At 37.4% G+C, this 22,851-nt stretch overlaps 1 protein-coding gene across 2 annotated transcripts in view; it reads right to left on the reverse strand.

The window, feature by feature from the left end:
• Window positions 1-22,851, reverse strand: part of RPAP3 (RNA polymerase II associated protein 3) — a 42,829-nt gene that overhangs the window by 11,818 nt on the left and 8,160 nt on the right. For both annotated transcript variants that reach the window (XM_015065825.3, XM_053226153.1), the window contains 8 exons: window positions 22,337-22,464; window positions 12,937-13,058; window positions 12,154-12,224; window positions 10,896-11,021; window positions 9,836-9,963; window positions 6,126-6,247; window positions 4,384-4,454; window positions 4,165-4,266 (listed from right to left, as the gene is read on the reverse strand). In XM_015065825.3, the coding sequence (XP_014921311.3) occupies window positions 4,165-4,266; window positions 4,384-4,454; window positions 6,126-6,247; window positions 9,836-9,963; window positions 10,896-11,021; window positions 12,154-12,224; window positions 12,937-13,058; window positions 22,337-22,464 (870 nt within the window). The remainder of the gene's footprint in view (window positions 1-4,164; window positions 4,267-4,383; window positions 4,455-6,125; window positions 6,248-9,835; window positions 9,964-10,895; window positions 11,022-12,153; window positions 12,225-12,936; window positions 13,059-22,336; window positions 22,465-22,851) is intronic.

Raw genomic sequence — 22,851 nt, forward strand, 5'->3', positions numbered from 1 at the left:
TCTAAACTAACCTGGGAGTTATTCTCAAGGAGAAAAAGTAAGGATCACACAGGGATTTGGTAACTGGCCCAAGACTTCAAAGTTTATGAAGGGGGACTAAAATCAACTCTTAAAAACATTACATCAAACTGCATCTTTGATTTTTTAAGTAACACCCACTTTTTTACTATAGAGACCTATTATAAAAATAAAGAGCAATTTTCCCTTCCCCGCTAGGATACTGATTTTGTTTGGGATCATTTACAGAATGGTTCACCTCAGATGTCTCATTTCATAGAGGTGTTTTGTTTTGTTTTGAGGTCTTCCCACAAAAGATTTAAATACATGTTGCGTTTTCAAACTATTAACATAAACTGATTTTTAAAGTGAGGGAGAAGAGAACCTAACAAATATATAAAAGCTCCTCAGGGCACACTGGCCATGGTACATCACATACACAGATATTTGGTTTACTACATGTCAATGTTTTTATAATTATGGACAACGAAGTCTGACAAAAGTTTTTAAACCTTGTGAATTAATTTTTGTGAAAACATCTTACAAAGATGCAAAAGTTTAAACCACTTTTAATTGAACATCTGATCACCTTTACTGAAAAGAACAGAATAGCAGCACATTAACATAATGTATGAAAATGAATACAATGTATAAAAGCTACTAGGTTTATGCCTGGCATATGAACAAGTACAGTCTCAGAATAAAGTCACAGTAAGAACACTAGGGGGCGCCTGGCTGTCTCAGTCAGTACAGCATGCAACTCTTGATCTCAGGGTTCTGAGTTCAAGTCCCATATTGGGTGTGGAATTAAAAACAACACTGGAAAAGCATTAAACTAAGAAATTCTGTTACTAACCTGAAATATGAACTTGACAAACTTTCTTTGCCTTTATTCCTTTGTAAAAGGAAGACAAAGTATCTGTTTTGACTTCCTTACAAAATTATTTCTCTCAAAGTATCTGCCGTGCGTAACAGTTACTTCCAGGAGGCAGGGAGAGAATCACGAGCAGTGAGGGGCACACGGGGAGATTTTGGGGGCTGACACCTTTCAAGTTTTGACCTAGCTGATTTCATGGGTGTTCACTTTATAATTATTTTTTAAATCTTAATTTGTCTTGTGTACTCTTCTGTATATGTGAATGTTAGAAATTACCATAGAGTCATATCATATATATATATATATATATATATATATATACACACACACACACACACACATATATGCCCTAAATGAATAACTTTAAAGATCAAGCACAGAACAAATTGCTAAATTCACACCAGCTATTCCTTCTAATATTGCAGGGGGAAAAACTGGCTTTGTTGGACTTAATGAAAAATACTACAGTATACCAAAAACAATGTGCAATGGTATATTTTTAAGGACGATTTGCATATACTACAGTTTTGCTGTAGGTGCTGATTTTTTTTTTTTTTTTAAGGTGTAGATATAGTACTGAGGGCTTTGCAATGTTAGGGTAATAAACCTGACTGAGGACATTTTAACGATCCTCAGGTTTCTCAGGACATACATGCGATGGGCTGTGTCATTTCCCCACACAGAGCTGGGAGCAGGTGTCTCTCAGAGAGAATGAGGCTGTTTACAGCAAGGTGGACACACCACTTGTGCAAATGTGCATTGTACAAAGACCATGTGCTGGATTCTTCGAGCCACGAGGCACACCTCTAACTTTATTTCCAGCTGACTGAGCCCCAGGCTGTCCACAGTTGTTTGATGAGTTATGAAAACACCCGAACCAGGGCCCTGTGGTGTCTTCACTAAGTAAAAGGGACAGGTCTCCCCCTTATCCTTGGGGGTCACCTGAACATGTGAAAAACTCTCTGCTTTTGATCAGGGACCTAAGAGTAGAGAGTTTAAGATGGTGAAGGAATAAATGGGGGGTTGTTTTAATTCTGCACAATCTATGCAAATCACAATAGGCCTCCAGTCCCCCTAGGGCCTTTATCAGATCCAGAAGCTGGTGCTGCTCCCGTGAGGAACAGCAGCTCTGTCTCTACCAAGGGTACAGAGGACAAGGGAAACGCTGCGGTCATTTTCAGTTATGACTCTTCCGGGAAACCTTCATCTTTTTGGACAGCACCCTCTCCTGGCCTTACCTCTGTTTTGTGTGTTGTGTGGCGTGTCTGCTGCGTTACTTATTTTCAAAGTCCAAACTCTTAGCTCAGGAGCCTCCAGGCTTCTCTGTTTTCAGCTTGTTGTCTTGGTTGTGCCTCCAGAAGCCAAAAGCACTTAAAGGCTGAGGACTTCAGGGCTTTTACCGCGCATTTCTGGGAATAACAACGAGGATGGCACCACACTCCATACTGAAGTCTCACGGCCTGGCTGACTCCCAAGAACTCCTCTATGTGGGATCGTTGTTGTTTCCTCCTTTCCTGTCTCCAGTGAGACAATTAACCTGTTCAGAATGTCTGTGGTAATCCTCACAACTGGAAAATGTGAAACCTCATCCCTCCAACTTTACATTGTGTGCTTTGTGCCATTTTGAATGGACTTAGGTAAATCATCACTAACTCATCACTGCTCCTTCTCTGGTGGCAGATGCGCTACACGGAATCCCTCCAGTTGTACCCTGGGTAAAAATATGCTTAATTATCAGAAGTCACGTATTTGTGCTAGAAAATGTCCACTGGAAATGGAAGTTATGAAGAAAGAAAATCAGTTAAAACTGCCAGGGCCAGTTCCCCACAAAGTCCTTCAGTTGCGTTCACATGACCACGTTCTGTTGTGTCCTGAGTCACTGTTAGAATGGATACCACCCCTCGTGATACATCATGGGAGTTTTATACTAGAAGCTGAAACACATCTGTGTTGATCCTATCATTTAGAATTTTTGTCCTTTTCCATAGAGTATAATCATTGTGTCTCACAGTGTACTTAAAAATCAGAATTAACAAATTAACATAAACATAGCTGAGCTTAGTTGACATTTATAAGTAACACGCTCCTCTCAGAAAACACGTTCTCAGTTTCCCTGCAAGACTCCAGACATCCCTATCCAAACAGAGGTCTGAGGCCACTGACAGAACTTCCAGAGAAGACTTCTTTGTCTGGGAGGGACACAGAGGGAGGTCAGGGCTGACAGGCAGAACTTTTCCATGGGAGTGGCTATGATTCCACGTGCAGAGTATGGGCTTTTTATTCCCATTCGTTCTCTTCTCAATATACAAATAACAACCTTCTGTGGCCACGGAGAGGGAGGGATGCAAATGCCTGTCTGAAATGCTACTTTATTAGTCTGTAATTACTTGTGTTCATCCTCTAGGATGCGACCCCTTGCTGTTCTACATTCGCAAACATGGGCAGTGACGGGTGGTGACAGTCGTTTAACCTCCTGGCATCTATTCCCCCAAGCTGTAGGTGACACCCAGTGGGAAGGGTAGCGTTTTCTGGCACTGATGCTGCTCTCTTGCAACCTGGTGGTTGGAAAGGTGGCAGGTGCTGACACCTGCTTTTTTGGGTTTCAGCTGCTGTTGGTATTGGTTCTTCTGTCACATCAACATAGCTTTCACTTCTGTTCTGCAGGTCAATATGGATGCAACAGAACTTCCTCCCTTACCAGGACCATCCTGCACGTCCTACTCCATGCCCCGCCCCCCCATCACCATTCATGCGCTACAAGCCACCTCTACCTCCCACATCTTGGTGGCCCCGGGGAGTGCACCTACCACCTCCACCTGCAGAGGATGTGAACAGGAGTTGACATGCAAAGCACATTCACCTTATTTCTGTTGTGGTTGAACTCAGGTGCTGATTTTAGATCAAACCCCACACAAGATGCAAAGCTCTTACAATAAAATCATAATCTCGAACAAGAATGGTACTAGCAATTAAAAATATTTAATTATTATAAAATGTAAAACGACTTCAAATATCTTTAATATCAGAAAACATATGGAAATATTTAAATATATACTGCTAAATTAAGTCACTGAAAAAGTTATACCAGAATTCTAAATAGCTGAATTTTCTCCAGTTTTATTATGTCAATAATCCTAAGAAGTGTTTTTTAAAGATTCTAAAAATGGTCCTAAGAACTTTCAACATTTCTTTTCAGAGTTTATTAATTCAACAGTTTGTTTCCAACTCTTATTAATACAACACTGATACTTAAAATGGAAAAAACCGAAAGAAAAGTGCTTTTCACTTACAGTTGACCCAAGATGAGATGGATTATCAACAGGTTTTATCACATTTTGTCTTTGTGCAGAATCGAGAAAAACATCATCCCAGTGTCCTTTCTCAATTAAGTCCTTGAAAATAAATTTATAAGCATGACTATCAAAATATCCTCAAGTTATTTATGTTAACAGATAATGTGTTTCTGTTTCAGAAAATAAGACCGTATTTTGGTGAAAAGAACACATTACCTTTTTAATTTTGGAAAGTTCAGTTACTGCTTGCTTATTCCCAGGTTCCAGAAGTAAAACAGTTTCAAAATCTAAAGTGAATTTTTAAGAACTACAATAAATTAGTGAAAATACTTTATGGAGTTCAAGACATGATACATTTAGTTAATAACCCATGTTTATCTCAAGAAGTTTTACTCAGGATGCTAGAAACAGGGAAGCAACAGTAAGAGCTAAGCATTTACTAAGTGCTATTCTAGTTACTTTATGTGAATTCTCATGTAACCCTCATCACAACGCCACTTTACAGATGATACAAATAAGACCTAGAGGTCATCTAACTCACCAAAGCTCACACACACTATTAAAGAATGACAGGGTCACTCAGCAAATGTAAGACAGAATCTAAGAGACCATATAATGGAATATTGTTCAGCCTTAAACCTTGAAGACATTATGCTAAGTGAAATAAGCCAGACACACTCCCTCTCTCTCTGACCCTCCCCCGTTCATGCTCTGTCTCTCTCTGTCTCAAAAATAAATAAACGTTGGGGCGCCTGGGTGGCGCAGTCGGTTAAGCGTCCGACTTCAGCCAGGTCACGATCTCGCGGTCCGTGAGTTCGAGCCCCGCGTCAGGCTCTGGGCTGATGGCTCAGAGCCTGGAGCCTGTTTCCGATTCTGTGTCTCCCTCTCTCTCTGCCCCTCCCCCGTTCATGCTCTCTCTCTGTCCCAAAAATAAATAAACGTTGAAAAAAAAAACAAACGTTAAAAAAATAAAAGAAATAAGCCAGACACAAAATGACAAATATTGCATGATTCTACTTATATAACGTATGTAGAATGGTCAAATTCATAGATAGAAAGTAGAATGGTGGTTACCAAGGGCTGGAAGGGGGGGGGGGCAAGAAGTTCTTATTTAATGGGGAGATTTTCAGGATTAGATGATACAAAAGTTCTCAAGATGTCTGGTAGTGATGCTTTGCACAACAGTGTGAACGTACTCAATGCTACTGAACTGTACACTTAAAAAGGGTTAAGATGGTAAATTTTGTTCACGTTATATATATTTTACTACCATTTTTTAAATGCATGAGCTACAGCTAAAGCCAGGCTTAGAGAGAAACTGTCATATTTAAATGCACATATGAGAAAAGGTGGCTGAAAATCTAAGTACTGATGTCAAAATATTAGAAAACACGCAAATTAAACCTAAACAAAGCTGAAGAAAGAGCAGAAATAAAATGAAACAGAAAACACACACAATAAAACCAAGTTGGTTCTTTAAAGAAACTAACAGAATGAATACTTAAAATCTGACAGATCCTGGAAAAATAAAATAATTAGTACCAAGAATAAAAAAGTACCAATTACTAATAAAAAATAATTAGTACCAAGAATAAATTTTAGGGAAAAAAGCTAAAATCACTCCAGATTCCACATTATCCTCTAACCCTGAACAGCTGATCCCCTTCCCTTTTCTTTCTGCCTTTTCCTTTTCACTGATAATTCAAATTATTCATTAATTTCCACTGGCAGTTAGCCAGATTAGACTATATGCTATTAAAGTAAAAGATAATCAGGTCCACTACGGAAGCCATATTCCTCCAAATATGCAAACTATGAATGATCTAAACTGTGAAAGAAAATTTACTTCTCTAAGTTCTGTATTCTTGAACCCTGGAAAAGCTACATGAATCTCTGCTTCTGTAACTTGGCAGTCTCATCAGGACAAGTGAGTGACAGTTGTCATAAAACAGTCGTACCTTGTTTGGCATCATTTAACTTTCCCAAAAATGTTCTTGCCGTTCCTCTCCTGGCAAAAGCTTTAGAGTATGAGCCATCTAATAAAATAGCTTGTGTGCAGTCTTTTTCAGCTTCTTCATATCTATTAAACACGACAAAATTACCAACTGGAAAATGCAGCTTATAGAAAAACTTCACATAAACTTGAGTTTCTAATGTAAAAAGCAGGCATATTATTTCAACTAAAAACTCCCAAATCTGTCTTTGAAGGAAGACCATTTCTTTTTTATTCTTCATTCTCACCAAAACTTGGGATCATCTGGTAAGGAGGGAAAAGGTACCGGATTAAAAGAAAGCCAGAAAAAAGTGTGCTGGAAGGATGCAATAGAATGATGGTAAAGCACAAGCAGAGCAGACGAAAGAATCCCACTGCTGGCAGCCTACCCCCCCTCTAACTTTACGTGCAGTACACATAAGTACTACACTAACAATCAGAACTGGCACTAATTTTCAAATACAACTTCATGAATATTTGCCCACAATAGACACCACCTAAGGAAAACAAGACCATGGGACTTAGGACTCCTTATATCATCTAACGCTTTTCATAAATTCTACTCAACCATGCAACCAGCCATCAATTCAGTCAGACTGGGTAGTGCTCTATAAAAACAAAAAGCTAAGGAGACCTTAAAAAAAAACCAAAAACTTGAGACCCTCCTATATTTCAAAATGACATTAATGAATTACTGTAAATTTATTTGGCATGATAATGGTATTGTGGTTATGTGCAAAAAATCCTTTAGGGATTAGATGTCATAATACCTATGATTTGCTTTACAATAATTCAGAGGGAAAAAAGCTAAATGTAACGAAAAAAAGTACGGCTTGTTAAAACTAGATGATTTGGTACATGAAGTTTATTATATTACTTTCATGAAAGCTGCAAAAATTTCATAATAAAAATATTCTAAAACAGGAGAATCTCCTGTGATTACATTCTCCCCAAGGCCTACATGACTGCTATCCTACCCTTGAAACAAGACCTCCTAAGAACAAAACAAAATTTCTAATGAACTTAAACATCCCTTAATCCTTTAATTCACTTTTCAATGAAAGAAAGAGTATGTCTGTATATGTGCAAATGTGTGTGCCCTATGCCTCTACCAATATATTTTCTACTTTGCTGATTAGGTCATTCTCCCATTCAAGACATGAGCATGGCCCCCTCACTTTTCAGGGTACAGTACTTTAAAGAGCACAAAGCCAAGGGCTTGTCTGGCTCTCCAGCCTTATCTCTATCACTGGACCTTGCATAACAGTCATAATATGAACCACCTGCCCTTTCAGAAGTTACATGAACTTTTCCACTCTTGTGCCTTTATACCTGAACTGGGACACTCAACCTATTTTTCACCTCTCAATCTATTATTCACTCTCACTGATCAAAAATAATATATCTCTAATTGTGTCTATTTTTTTAATTTTTAATATCTATTCATTCTTGAGAGAGAGAGAGAGAGAGAGAGAGAGAGCGAGCAGGCAAGGGGCAGAGAGAGAGGGAGACACAGAATCCGAAGCAGGCTCCAGGCTCCGAGCTGTCAGCACAGAGCCCAACACAGGACTCGAACCCACAAACCACGAGATCATGACCTGAACCAAAGTCAGATGCTTAATCGACTGAGCCACCTAGGCACCCCATGTTTGTCTGTTAGTTTAAATGAGGATATATATAAACAAAATTTACTTATATGACAGGAGTTCCTAACCTGAGGTCCTTTGAGAGATGTGAAAAGCTGAATGGATAAAATATTACATGCTTATTTTCAGTTACTTACTTTAAATGGGATTTAGCTTCTCTTTCCATTATAACTGCAGACAATAAACCACGGTAGCAAAAAAAATATCATTGATATTTTCATATCACATTACAACTGTTACAAACATCTCAAAATACTATTTATGCTCACCACTATTTCAGAATTACAGTAGTAATTTAACCTGCTGTTTGTTTCTATGTGATCACAGAATCCCTGTTTATAAATGCTCCTATGACCTAACTGGCCAACTATCGGGCAACTCTGTCCCTAGCAGTCATTCAGATGCCAAAGAGCAAGGTCATGTGTTATCACACTGGGAACACAATCATCTGTGCACCTTTTTGGGTATTTCCTATCCACACTTATCAGTTCATCAGTATGTGGAAGAAGATATGACAGATCACCCCAAACCTAAAGTTTCACATTATGTCTTTAAAAAAAATTTTTAGCTTTAAATTTACCTGTATTTTTTTTAAAGCAGGCTCCATGCCCAGCAGAGAACCTGAACTCAGACCTGAGATCAAGACCTGAGCTGAGATCAAGAAGTCAGACGCTTCACCAACTGAGCCACCCCAGCACCCTGAATTCGCCTATGTTTTAAATGTAGTTTCTCATTTTGTTGTGGTATGTATATCACTGTATCACAAATTTTTAAAAACCGTTTCAATAAAATTGATTTCCTTTGTACTCTCAGATGTATAATTATACATGGAAAAATACTGTTCTGAAGAAGGTTCCCCGTGCAGCCAAAGGGGTCCATGGCACCAAGGTAATTACGAATCCCTATTTTAAGTATTTACATGTTTTTTTCTTAAATTCTGTCACTAGTGTATAAAATATTATTACAACAGATATAAAGAACCATGAGACACAGTTTCTGCCATCAGCTATTATCCTGATTGTCCAACTTGGAACCCCTGAGTACATCCCGAACAGTTGTTTAGTACCATAGGACCAAGTTTTAGCTGTATATATATAATCAATCAGCTTATCTCAATGGCAACAATTCTCTTTTGTGATGTATGGATATGCATATATAAAACACTTCCAGATAAAAATGTGCCCAAAAGGTTCTGAGGTTAAAATAATTTTTAGGGACACCTGGGTGGCTCAAGTCAGTTAAGCGTCCGACTTCGGCTCAGGTCACGATCTCACAGCTTATGAGTTTGAGCCCTACATCGGGCTCTGTTACTGACAGCTCAGAACCTGAAGCCTGTGTCTCCCTCTCTCCCTGCCCCTCCCCACTCAAGCTGTCTCTCTCTCAATAAGCATTAAAAAGATTTTTTTTAATAATTTTTAAATCATTAATTCAGAATAATATGCATGAAACAATTAATGTTAAATTGTGTAATGGCAAACTATTAAAAGTGGGAAAATAGGGGCGCCTGGGTGGCTCAGTCGGTTTAGCATCCGACTTTGGCTCAGGTCATGGTCTCACAGCTCACGAGTTCGAGCCCCGCGTCAGGCTCTGTGCTGACAGCTCAGAGCCTGAAGCCTGCTTGGGATTCTGTGTCTCCCTCTCTCTCTGCCCCTAACCCACTTGCATGCTGTCTCTGTTTCTCTCAAAAATAAGCAAACATTAAAAAAAACAAAAATAGTGGGAAAATAATAACAAGAGCTAATATTTACTGAATACATACTGATATTCAGTCTCTCTCTCTATTTAATGCTCAGCTGCTTCTGATTCTGTGTCTCCCTCCCTCTCTGCTCCTCCCCCACTCATGCTCTCTCTATCCCTCTCTCTCTCTCTGTGAAAAATAAACATTAAAAAAAATTTTTTTAATAAAAAACAAAAAATAAATTTAATGCTCAGGAGTAAATAAATTATATTTTATTTAATTGTCTAATAAGCCGATTTATGGTAAATTTCATTTTCACCCTGAAAAGCATTAAGTACATCCAACACTTACTTCTGAATCTTCAGATAGGCCATTGCTCTGTTAGCCGGAAGAAGGGCATTAGTGCCATCTGCTGCTATCCCCCGAGTGTAGCATTCAATTGCCCTTTCGTATTTCCCCTCTTTGAAAAATCCATTCCCCTATCATTTTGGAGAGAAATATAAGAACGAAAAAAAATGCCAAAAAGTTAGTTGAATTCAAATCTTAAGTAAACACTATGAGAATACTCAACAATATTATACCAGTAATTAAAGTATATTTTAATGTTAAAAATCTAGTCCATGATATATGCTTTAGAATGTTAGTTTAGGTGGTTTTTTGTAATGGCATTCTTCTCTTTTCAGAACTAAAAAGAAACATACACTACTATACTACTTTGCAGCATTAACCATTATTCTACTAATTAAATGTTAAAGCTTAAATTTAAAAACACATTGTAATATAGGCTCAAATATTATACTCTAGTTATACCAAAGGTTGCACAACAGAATTTCATAACCCAAGTAATTTTTGTGAAAGGACAGAGTACCAAAATTGTACAGTTCATTCTTTGGTAACATTAACATGTCTAAACACGGGATAAATTAAACCATATTAGAATGTGCATACCAGATTACCCTGTAACATTCATTTATAGGCTTATCACAATCAATAATCATTCCATAAGTATTTATTAAAAATCTTCTGTGGGTCCATGAAAAACTACAGATATATTAAATTAAATCTCAACTCACGATTTCTAAACGAATTTATCAGAAAGTCTAGTGTGAATTAGTGGAAAAAAAATTATATATAAGAATGAACTGTAACTTATTTCTACGCTAAATTTACATCTATATGTAAATATGTTAAAATAATCAGAGTAATTTGCTCCCTAAACTATGTTTTTTTTTTTTAATTATGTACCAAGTCATCAATTACTCAAGTTTTGAATTATAAGCTCCAGAGGTTTTTAGTGTAATTTGCAACTCCTACTGAAGAATTTAAATATTAGAGAAGACAGAAACAGATGAACAAGAAACAAAGAGCAAATTCAACAAAACATATGTATGTTGAAATCCCTCTGGATTACCAGATCTTTCTGTGAAATGGCCTGCTGCTTATTCTGTTGCTGTTCAATTTGCTTTTTCTCTTCTTCAGTTGTCTTAATCATCGTATCAGCTCCCTTTGGGCATGAATTTTCTTTGGATGCTAAAGCCTAGGAGACATAGTAGTCCACTAAAATAAAACAAGTAATACAAGATGCATACATATTTCACTGTGAAATACTAAATTACTCAAATATATTAGAATTTTTACATTTCAAATTAATACTGAAATAATATCTTTTACTAATTCAAAATCTAATTCAAATTACAAAACAAAACAAATACATAAAAAATTTAATACACATCTTATTCCAATTAAAATCACTAATGGTAGTTGTTCATTTATTTATCCAACAAATATTTACTGAAATTCTACACAGGCCAGGCACCATCCTAGAAACTATTTTCAAAAATAAACGGATAATCAAGACATCACCAAATTTCTCAAACTTCATATTCATAGTCATTACTTGACCTCAGACAAAATACAAAAATATATAACACAGTTCACAATTATAAGACAGTTGATATACTTATCAACAGATTTTATGTGCTATAAGTAATGGCAATATTTAAAAGCAGATCTTCCCCAATCATTGTCACTTTTTTCTCAAAGTTTCAATGCATGGCACAATAATTATAACTCTGATTCAACAGCAAAGTGAAAGGAATATGTAACTGTACAGTATAATTTGACAAAAAACTTTCTAAGTATTTTCTTACTGTTAAAAAATTAGTATTGTTTTTGCTAAGATATAAACTATAAAGACAGAACAACTTAAAACTAACAAAATCAAAGAAATATGTAAAAACTTAGTACAGAAATAAAAGCACAAGCCAAAAAGAAAAATTATGGGGATAAAGAAAAATAATTGTCATCTGGGAAAAAATAAAGCAGCAGGAGTTGAAAAACCTCCAGTGATTTTTTTTGAAGATTTTAAGTAATCTCTATACCAACAGTGAGGCTCAAACTCACAACCCCAAAATCAAGAGTCTTATACTCTATACCAAGTGGGCCAGTCAGGTGTCTCTCAGATGACTTTTTTAAATGATGATTCCTAGGGATCCTGAAATACTATTCTACTTCCTCTAGCTTGCAAATTTGTTTAGTAAAACTGTACAGTACAAAGAATTAAAATTAGAAAAAGTCTATATTAAGTAATCTATGGTACAAAGACTATGCAAAAACCTTTACTTCATCAAATAAACGTTAAGTAATGCACTTAAATAACTATGTTTTACCTGATTAATTTTCCTGAGTTCATTCGTTGCTTCGAAGTTATTTGGTTCTAGTTCTAATACTTTTTCATAATCTAAGTAAATTTGAAGATAAAGAATATGTGAAAGACAAGATATTAAAAAATTCCATTGAACAATCATTTGCTACATGTGACAAACAGGCATGCATCCTACAGCAAAATTACGAGGAACCAAGAAATACTAACCAACAGGAGGTTACTGGACTATCTCCATTCTCCACCAAGACAAACAAAATCCTAACAGAATCCCTTGACAAATCACCCTCTTCCACCAGCCCCAGGAAGGACGCTTACTATCATTAAGTTGTACATCTTAAAACCAGAAACAGCAGAATCCTATTAGATTATCAACTTTATTCAGATTTTATGATTTATAGTACACAAACTTATTTTATGGAGTAACAAAAGGCTTAGACTTTACAAATGAAGAAAAACATGTCAAGGACTCTATGTGCCGTGCCTCTCTGCCTCACGATATCCAACAAGATGCTTTAATCCCTATTTTACGGCTGAAAAACTGAAAATCATAGGGGACCCACAACCTTCCCCTTGGTCACATAGCTAATACACAGTGGAGTAAGAATTTGAACCAAAGTCTGATTGGTGGCAAATAATATATTCCTTCCCAAAGTAGCAAAAATGAGATTTCTTCAAATACAGAAAGCTCTCTGAGGGTAGTAACTGTGATTACCTAGTATTCTTTGTATAGCATCTGTTAAACTATTAAAGAGTGTTTTAGATAATAATAAGATGAAAATATTAATACCTTTTTTGGCATCCTCTAACTTTTGCAAAGCAAATCGAGCAGCACCTCGCCTTGTATAAGCCTTGGTGTAACTTCTATTCAAGGCAATTGCTAAATTACAATCAGACTCAGCAACAGCAAATCTGCAATTTAAAAAAGTTGAAGTTAATAATATTCATTTGTCAAACCAAAACTTCAAAATTTGTTTCTGAAATCCCATCTTCTATTATTTACTTAAGGCTACTGAAAAGCATTAATTCATGATGGTGAGATGTAAGTAACATTCCCTCTAAAGGAAAAAGAATGCCCACTACCACTGCTTTCTGTCAGTATTATATTAGAGGTCCTGGCTAATGCAGTTTCACAAGAAAGAAATATACAGCTAAAAGACTGGAAAGGAACAAAACTCAGATGATGTGATGGTCTACCTAAAAAACTCAAAACAATCTGGAGACACTGTTAGTAATAATGAAAGTTTGCAAGGTGACTGCTTTACTAAAGATAAGCAACAACAACAAAAAAAACAGAAATAAATCTAACAAAAGATATGTAAGATCCATATGCAGAACATTTGAAGACTGTCTTCAAAAACAGTAAAGACTTAAGTGAAGATGTATCATATTCATGATTTATACTAAGTCACAAAACCATAGCAATATAATTCTCTCCAAACTGATCTATAAATCCAAAGCAATTAGAATCAAAATACCTACAGAATTTTTCAAGGAGTTTAACAAGATGATTCCAGTATTTACACTGATAAGCTAAAGTCCAAGAATACCCAAGACATTCCCAAAAAATAATAAGGTAAGAATACATGTCCTATGCCAAATATGGAGACTTATTATAATGCTATAGCAATTAAAGGTAGTATGGAATGAGTTATACGGATAGGCAACAGATCAACTGGAGAACAGAATGATGAAAAAGAGATCCATGTGGGACACCTAGGTGGCTCAGTGGGTTGAGCTCAGTGGATTTCGGTTCATGGTCTCATGGTTTATGAGACTGAACTCCACATCAGGCTCTGTGCTGACAGTGTGGAGTCTGCTTAGCATTCTCTCTCTCCCTGCCCCTCCCTTGCCCTCTCTTGCTATCAAAATAAGTAAATAAACATAAAAAAAAAAAAAGAAAGAAAAAGAGATCCATGCAAACTAAGCATATGACAAGGTGGCATTGCAGATCCATGGGGAAAGTGTGGATGTTCAATAAATAAGACTGACATGACTGAAATAGTCATATGAAAAGATATGAAATTAGACTTCTACCTTCAGCATACATAAATACTTAAACATGAAAATTAAAACTTAAAAACTTTTAGAAGAAAATATAGAAGACTATTATGAGCTCAGCATGGGAAACTATTGTTGTAACAAATTATATTTTTTAAAGTGCTAACCTCTTAAAAAAAAATCAATAAATTGAAATATATTAAAATTAAGAATTTCTGCTCATTGAGACTTCACAGAGAAAGAAAAAAACCAAGCTGCAGATTGGGGGAAAATAATTATCATAAACACTGAAGGATTAGTATCCCGAAAGAATTCTTAAAAATCAATAGAAAAACAGACTTACAGAAAAATGCCCAAAAGACAAAACAGGCATTTCACAGGGAAACAAAGGAATACAGGTGGCAAATAAATATATAAGATGTTCAACCTCATTAGCAGTTGTGGAAATGCAAATTAAGACCAAGGTGAATTACCATTTTGCACCCACTTGACTGAAAACAATTAAGAAGCCCGATTCTACCAGTGTTGGTAAAGACACGGAGCAAGCATCCACACACACTCCTAATGAGAACATAAACTTATACAACTACCTTTGCATTACTTGTACAACTGGTCATCACCATATAAGTAGAACATATATATACATCCTGTGACCCAACCCCAAGAAACCTACAAAACTGTCAACATTATCACTGCTTTAAGGAAGGGAGAAAAGGGTGGTAGGGAGGGAGAGAAGGGGGGAAAGAGGGAGAAGAAAAGGAAAGAGTGAAAGAAAGGAGGCAACCAACAATCCAGCACCAGGAAAATGGATACAGGGAGGAAGCCCTGGTGGTGAAGAAAGATAAGAGAGAGGAGAGCACAACGGGAAACGCACGGGGAGAACACTTCCCCAAAGCCACTGGTTTGGAAACCAAGGGACTAATTTTCTAGTTTCTGCAACCAGCAGGGCTCAAAGCCAGGAGTTTTAGAGGTCATAGGGCAGGGCTGGGATAGAGCCCTGAAGGGCACTGCCCTACTCCTGGAGGGCAGGCAGGCAAACAACCCTGGGGCAGACAGTACAGTGATCTGAGGATCCCCTAAAATTGTTCCCTCTTCTTGGAGCACATCTATGAGAGGTGGCTTTCAAAAAGGGGCCTCTCCGGGGATGAAAGAACCATTTCCATCCCCCCACACCTCTCAGCGTAGGCACAGAGACACTGACTGAGGGCAGCTAACCCAGACACTGGCTATTTAACCTGCTTTGCTCCAAATCCCATGACCCTGAGCTACAGCGATTGCCCTTCTTGGTCAAAACTGCATCCATCCCAGCACAGTGAGACCCTCCTCCAGAAGACCAGCGAGGGTCCCCACCAGACCAGGTCCCTAAAGTCTGGAGTTTTAAAAGTCAGCAGCCTTGGCTACAACAGAGCCCAAAGTGCACTGCACTGTTCCAGGCAGGCAACATGGAAAGAGCATGAAACCAGCAATCTGAAAACCACTTGGGATGCACAAGGGAAAATTATTTGCTCTTCTGGAATGCTTCCCTGAGAGCACAGAGACCCCTCTCCGAGGACAAAGGAGGTGGCTGACACCAGTTCCCTCCCCTACCACCCAGCATAAACCAACTTCAGTAAACAACACGGTGCCAACACTGGCTGCCCTACCTGCTCACACCAAGTCACACCCACCTGTGCTCTACTGGCACTGCTTTTCTCAGGCAAGAGTGCCTAAGTCGCAGAGCAGCGGGCCCCTTCCTCAGAAAGCCAGCAGAAACCTCTGCATGCACCACATCTACTGGCCATAGAGTTCTGCAAAGCTTTGGTTCTAGTGGAAGTAGACTTAGGTCTCATTTAATAAGTGGACCAAAGCACACCTAGTTAAAACTCCCCATACTCTGGCTAATGCAAACACTGCCCACTGCAGGCAAGGAGAGCCTCTGCAGATGACTGACCTGAAAGACAGAGCAGCCAAAACCCAGCAGCAGAGTGCATGCAGCACACACCAGAGACACTTCCCGAAGCTCCAGGCCTTGGACACTTATATGACCTCTTCTTCACAAAGCCATGACTCTCAGAAGCAGGAAACATAACAGGCTTTTCTAACACAGAGAAGAAGACAGAGACTCAGACAAAATGCCAACATGGAGGAATTCATCCCAAAAGAAAGAACAAGAAAAGATCCTGAACAGAGATCTAATGGAAAAAAAGCATAAGTAATATGCCTGATGGAAAATTTAAAGCAACACTTAAAAGGATACTTGGTGGTCTTGAGAAAAGCATGAAAGACATCAGGGACAGCCGTACCACAGAGAAAAAAGAGCTAAAAAACAGTCAGAAATGAGAAATGCAAGAACTGAGATTTGAAACAGACTGCATGTAATGACCACAACGATGGAAGAAGCAGAGGAACAAATAAGTGATACAGAAGATAGAATAATGGAAAATAATAAAGCTGACCAAAAGAGAAGAATTATGGATCACGAGAATACTAGGGAACTCAGTGATTCCATCAAATGTAGTAATATTTGTATCATAGGAGTCCCAGAAAGAAAAGGGTGCAGAAGGTTTATTTGAGGAAATAATAATTGAAAACTTCCCTAATCTGGGAAAGGAAATAAACATCCAAATCCAGGAGGCACAGAGAACTCCAATCAAAATCAACAGAAGCAGGCCAACACCAGACATATTGTAATTAAACTTGCAAAATACTGTGATAAAAAAAAAAATCCTAAAAGCAGCAAGACAAAAGAAGTCCCTAACTTACAAAGGAAGACCCATAAGGCCAAGCTGCAGATCTCTCCACAAAAACTTGGCAAGCCAGAAGGGAGTAGCATGATACATTCAACACACTAAGTGGGAAAAATATGCAGCCAAGAATACTCTATCCAGCAAGGCTATCATTCAGAATAGGAGAGATAAAGAGTTTCCCAGACAAACAAAAACTAAAGGAGTTCGTGACCACTAAACCAGCCCCGCAAGAAATATTAAGGGGGACTCTTTGAGTGGGAAAAGACCAAAAGCAACAAAGACTAGAAATGGATAGAGAAAATCTCCAGAAACAACAATAAAATAACACTAAATTCATATCTATCAAGAATTACTCTAAATGTAAGTGGACCAAATGCTCCAATCAAAAGACGGGGTCAGAATGGATAAAAAAAAATAAGACCCATGTATATGCTATCTATAAGAGACTCAGCTGCAGACTGAAAATGAGGGGATGGAAAACCATCTATCATGCAAGTGGAAGTCAAAAGAAAACCAGAGTAGCAATATCAGACAAACTAGATTTTGCTTATTTTTTTTAAGTTTATTTATTCAAAAGAGAAAGTGCACGCATGTGTGCAACCGGGCAAGGGACAGAGACAGAGAGGATTCCCAGGATCCCAAGCAGGCTTTGTGTAGCCAGAACTCACAAACCATGAGATCATAACCTGAGCCCAAATCAAGAATTGGGACACTTAACTGACTGAGCCACACAGGCGCCCCCAGACAAACTAGATTTTAAACCAAAGACAAGAGAGGAAGAAGGGCACCATATCATAATTAGGGGACTATCCAACAAGATGATCTTAACAATTATAAATATTTATGCCCCCATATGAGAGCACCAGATATGTAAAACAATTAATATCAAACCTAAAGAAACTCACTGATAATAATACAATAACAGTAGGGGACTTTAACACCCCACTTACAGCAATGGAAAGATTATCTAAGCAGAAAACCAGTAAGGAAACAATAGCTTTGAATGACACACTGGACCAGACAGCCTTAACAAGTATATTCAGAATATTTCATTGCAAAGCAGAATACACATCGTTTTCAAATGCACATGAGACATTCTCCAGAAGAGATCACATACCAGGTCACAAATAAGGCCTCAACAAGCACAAAAAGAGAGACATCATACCATGCATATTCTCTGACCACAATGCTATGAAACTTGAAGTCGACCACAAGAAAAAATTTGGAAAGACCACAAATACATGGAGTTAAACAACATGCTACTAAAGAATGAATGGGTCAACCAGGAAATCAGAGAAGAAATAAAAGAATACATGGAAACAAATGAAAATGAAAACACAACGGTCCAAAACCTTTGGGATGGAGCAAAAGCAGTCATAAGGGGGAAGTATATAGCAATACAGGCCTATCTCAAGAAACAAGAAAAAACTCAAATAAACAACCAACCTTACACCTAAAAGAACAAGAAAAAGAACAAATGAAGCCCAAAGCCAGCAGAAAAAGGGAAATAATAAAGATTACAGCAGAAATAAAGGCTACAGAAACTAAAAAACCACAACAGGTCAATGAAACCAGAAGCTGATTCTGTGAAAAAATTAGTAAAATTGATAAACTCCTAGCCAGACTTATCAAACAGAAAAGAGAAAGAACCAAAATAAATGAAATCACAAATGAGAGAGGAGAAATAACTAACACCACAGAAATGCAAACAATTATAAGGAAAAAACTATGAAAAATTATACGCCAACAAACTGAAAGACTGGAAGAAATCGAAAAATGTCTGGAAACATATAAACTACCAAAACTGAAACAGGAAGAAATAGAAAACTTGAACACACCAATAACCAGCAAAAAATCAGTAATCAAAAATCTCCCATAAACAAAAGTTCAGGGCCAGATCAACTTCCCAGGGAAATTCTACCAAACACTGGAAGAAGAATTAATACCTATTATTCTCAAACTATTGCAAAAAAATAAAAATGGAATGAAAACTTCCAAATTCATTTTATGAGGCCAGCATTCCCAATTCTAAAACCAGACAAAGACTCTGCTAAAAAAGAGAACTAAGCTCCAATATCCCTCATGAACATGGATGCAAAAATTCTCAACAGAATACTAGCAAATCAAATCCAACAATACATTAAAAAAATCATTCACCACGATCGAGTGGGATTTACTCCTGGGCTGCAAAGGTGGTTGCAAATCAATTAACGTGATACACCACATTAATATAAGAAAGCATAAGAACCATATGATCCTTTCAATAAATGCAGAAAAAGCATTTGACAAAGTACAACATCCATCCATGATAAAAAAATCCTCAAAAAAGCAGGGATAGAGGGAACATATCTCTACATCACAAAGGACATATACAAAAAAACCCACAGCTAATACCATCCTCAATGGGGAAAACTGAGAGCTTGTCCTCTTCCAGTCAGGAACAAGTCAGGGATGTCCACTCTTACCACTGTCATTTAACACAGCACTGGAAGCCCTAGCCTCAGCAATCGGACAACAAAAAGAAATAAAAGTCATCCAAATTGGCAGAGATCAAACTTTCATTATTTGTAGATAATATGATACTCCATACAGAAAACCCAAAAGATTCCACCAAAAAATTGCTAGAACTGATATACAATTCAGTAAAGTCGCAGGATACACAATCAACATAGAGAAATCTGTTGCATGTCTATACACCAATAATGAAGCAGCAGAAAAGAGAAATCAAGGAATCCTTTTTACATCTGCACCAAAAATCGTAAGATACCTAGAAATAAACCTAACCAAAGATGTAAAAGATCTGTACTCTGAAAACTATAAAACATTGGTGAAAGAAATTGAAGACAACACAAAGTGGAAAAACATTCAATGCTCCTGGATTAGAAGAGCAAATACTGTTAAAATGTCTATACTACCCAAAGCAATCTACACATTTAATGCAATCCCTATCAAAATACTACCGGCATTTTTCACAGAGCTAGAACAAACAAGACTAGTATTTATATGGAACCAGAAAAGACCCCAAATAACCAAAGCAATCTTGAAAAAGAAAGCAACACTGAAGGCATCAGAATTCCAGACTTCAAGTTATATTACAAAGCTGTGGTCATCAAGACAGTATGGTACTGGCACAAAAACAGACACATAGATAACCCAGAAATGGACCCACAAATATATGGCCAACTAATCTTTGACAAAGCAGGAAAGAATATCCAATGGAAAAAAGACAGCCTCTTCTGGGCACCTGGGTGGCTCAGCTGGTTAAGCATCTGACTTCGGCTCAAGTCACGATCTTATGTATCGTGGGTTCGAGCCCCACTGTGCTCCGTGCTGACAGCTCAGAGCCTGGAGTCTGCTTCAGATTCTGTGTCCGCTCTCTCTCTCCCATGCTCATACTCCCAAGCTCATCCTCTGTCTCTCTCCTATGTCTCAAAAATAAATAAACATTAAAAAAAAAATTTTTTTTTAAGCCTCTTTAACAAATGGTGTTGGGAAAACTGGATAGCAACATGCGGAATGAAACTGGACTACTTTCTTAAACTATACACAAAAATAAATAAATTCAAAATGGATGAAAGACCTAAATGTGAGACAGGAAACCATTAAAATTCTAGAAGAGAACACAGGTAGCAACCTCTCTGACCTAAACCACAGCAACTTCTTACTACACATGTCTCCTGAGGCAAGAGAAGCAAAAGCAAAAATGAACTACTGGGACTTCATCAATATAAAAAGTTTCTGGGGGCACCTAGGTAGCTCAGTTAGTTAAGCATCTGGCTATTGATTTTGGCTCAGGTCGTGATCTGGTGGTCATGGGATTGAGCCCTGTGATGAGCTCTGCACTGATAGGGCAGAGTCTGCTTGGGATTCTCTCTCTCCTTCTCTCTCTGCCCCTCCTCCACTTGTGCTCTCTCTCAAAATAAATATATAAACATTTAAAAAAATAGCTTCTTCACAGCAAAGGAAATAATAAAACTGAAAGGCAATCTTCAGAATGGGAGAAGATATCTGTAAATGGCATATCTGATAAAGGTTTAGTTACCAAAATCTATACAGAACTGATCAAACTTAACACCCAAAACAACAAATAATCCAGTGAAGAAGTGGGCACAAGACATGCATAGTGATTTCTCCAAAGACGTACAGACAGCTAACAGACACATGAAAAGATGCTCAACATCACTCATCATCAGGTAAATACAAATCAAAACTGCAATGAGGTATCACCTCACACCTGTTAGAATGGCTACAATTAACAACGCAGGAAACAACAGATGTTGGTAAGGATGTGGAGAACAGGGAACCCTTTTACCCTGTTGATGGGAAGGCAAACTGGTACAGCCACCGTGGAAAACAGTATGGAGGTTCTTCAAAAAGTTAAAAAGAGGACTACCCTAAATTCCAGCAATTACACTACTAGAAATTTACCCAAAGCATTAAAAAATACTAAATACATGCACCCTGATGTTTATATCAACATTATCAATAGCCAAATTATGGAAAGAGCCCAAATGTCCATCAACTGATAAATGGATAAAGAAGATACGGTATCTATACACAACGGAATATTACTTAGCCATCAAAAAGAATGAAAGCTTGCCATTTGCGTCAACACAGATGCAGCCAGAGAGTATTATGCTAAATGAAGTCAGTCAGAGAAAGACAAATACCATATAATTTCACTCATATGTGGAATTTAGAAAACAAATCAAATGAACTGGGGTGGGAGGGAGAGAGACAAAGCAAGAAACAGACTCTTAACTTTCGTGAACAAACTGAGGGTTGCTGGACGGGAGGTGGTTAGGCTGGGGTGGGGGGATAGGTTAAGCAGATGATGGGTATTAAGGAGTGTACTTGTAATGAGCATCAGGTGTTGTATGTAAGTGACAAATCACTACATTCTATACCTGAAACTAAAATTACACTGTATGTTAACTGGAATTTCAATAAAAACTTGGAAGAAAAAAAAAAAATGAAGACCCCATCCCCATTTTCAAGGGAAGATGGCAGTTATCTTTTTATGATGTATGGTTCCCAAATACTACTCTGCATGCAAATGCCAAAATTTGGGACAAGTTTTTACCACTTTATGTTGAAAATCTGGAAAAGAAAGGCCATGTGGGAAATTTTTATAAAGCCAAATTGATTTCATTTAAAAGACTGCTCTAAGATTATGTCCTTAATACTGCCAAATGCTCTTTTGTTCAAGAAATTATAATGAAAGCAAATGATCGTAGGTTTGTTTTACTATGCTTAGTAATGAGAATAAAAAGTCAGTAACACTATTAAAAAAAAAAAAATAAGTATGTGTTTGGAGTTTCTCTATGACTTTTCAAGGCTTAGTAACTCATGCCTTTTTATCTCTGAATATTATGTCATTGCCTGGGTGTATGAAAGATTCTTTTCTTCAATCAGTGTTGACACACACATAAAATATTCACACACATTATGGAAATCCCTTACTTTTTCAACCTAAAGTACGCTGACGCTCTGTTTGTTGGCAACACAGGATTATACGGATCAGCATCCATGCCTTTGGTGTAGCATTCAATTGCTTCATCATATTTTCCTTGTTTGAAGTATTTATTGCCCTGAAAAAGCATATGAGTCAGATACATACTGGCACAGAATTCCAGAGACATTTGCTTTCAATATTATGCATAGCTTTCTAACTCATTAGCTCTGTAATCAAGGTTAACAGTAAAGAAAAGAGAATTAAGCAAAACGGTCTTTCAACAAACGCTGATAATTCACTATATAGTCATTGTATGGGCACAATCCAAAAGCCCTGGTAGAAAAACGAGTAACACACCTAGCATTATATACCTTTTACTGACAATAACCCACAGAAATGTAACAAAAGAAAGGCATCAAGATGAAGTTTAATCTGAAAAGAGTTCCATCTTTTTGAAAAGCAAAAGGCTTTTTGAAAAGCCTAGTTTTATAACAAGGCTTTTCCAAAGAGGGATGTTTAACAT

The sequence above is a fragment of the Acinonyx jubatus genome, chromosome B4 (genome assembly GCF_027475565.1).
Source record: "Acinonyx jubatus isolate Ajub_Pintada_27869175 chromosome B4, VMU_Ajub_asm_v1.0, whole genome shotgun sequence".
Taxonomy (NCBI): domain Eukaryota; kingdom Metazoa; phylum Chordata; class Mammalia; order Carnivora; family Felidae; genus Acinonyx; species Acinonyx jubatus.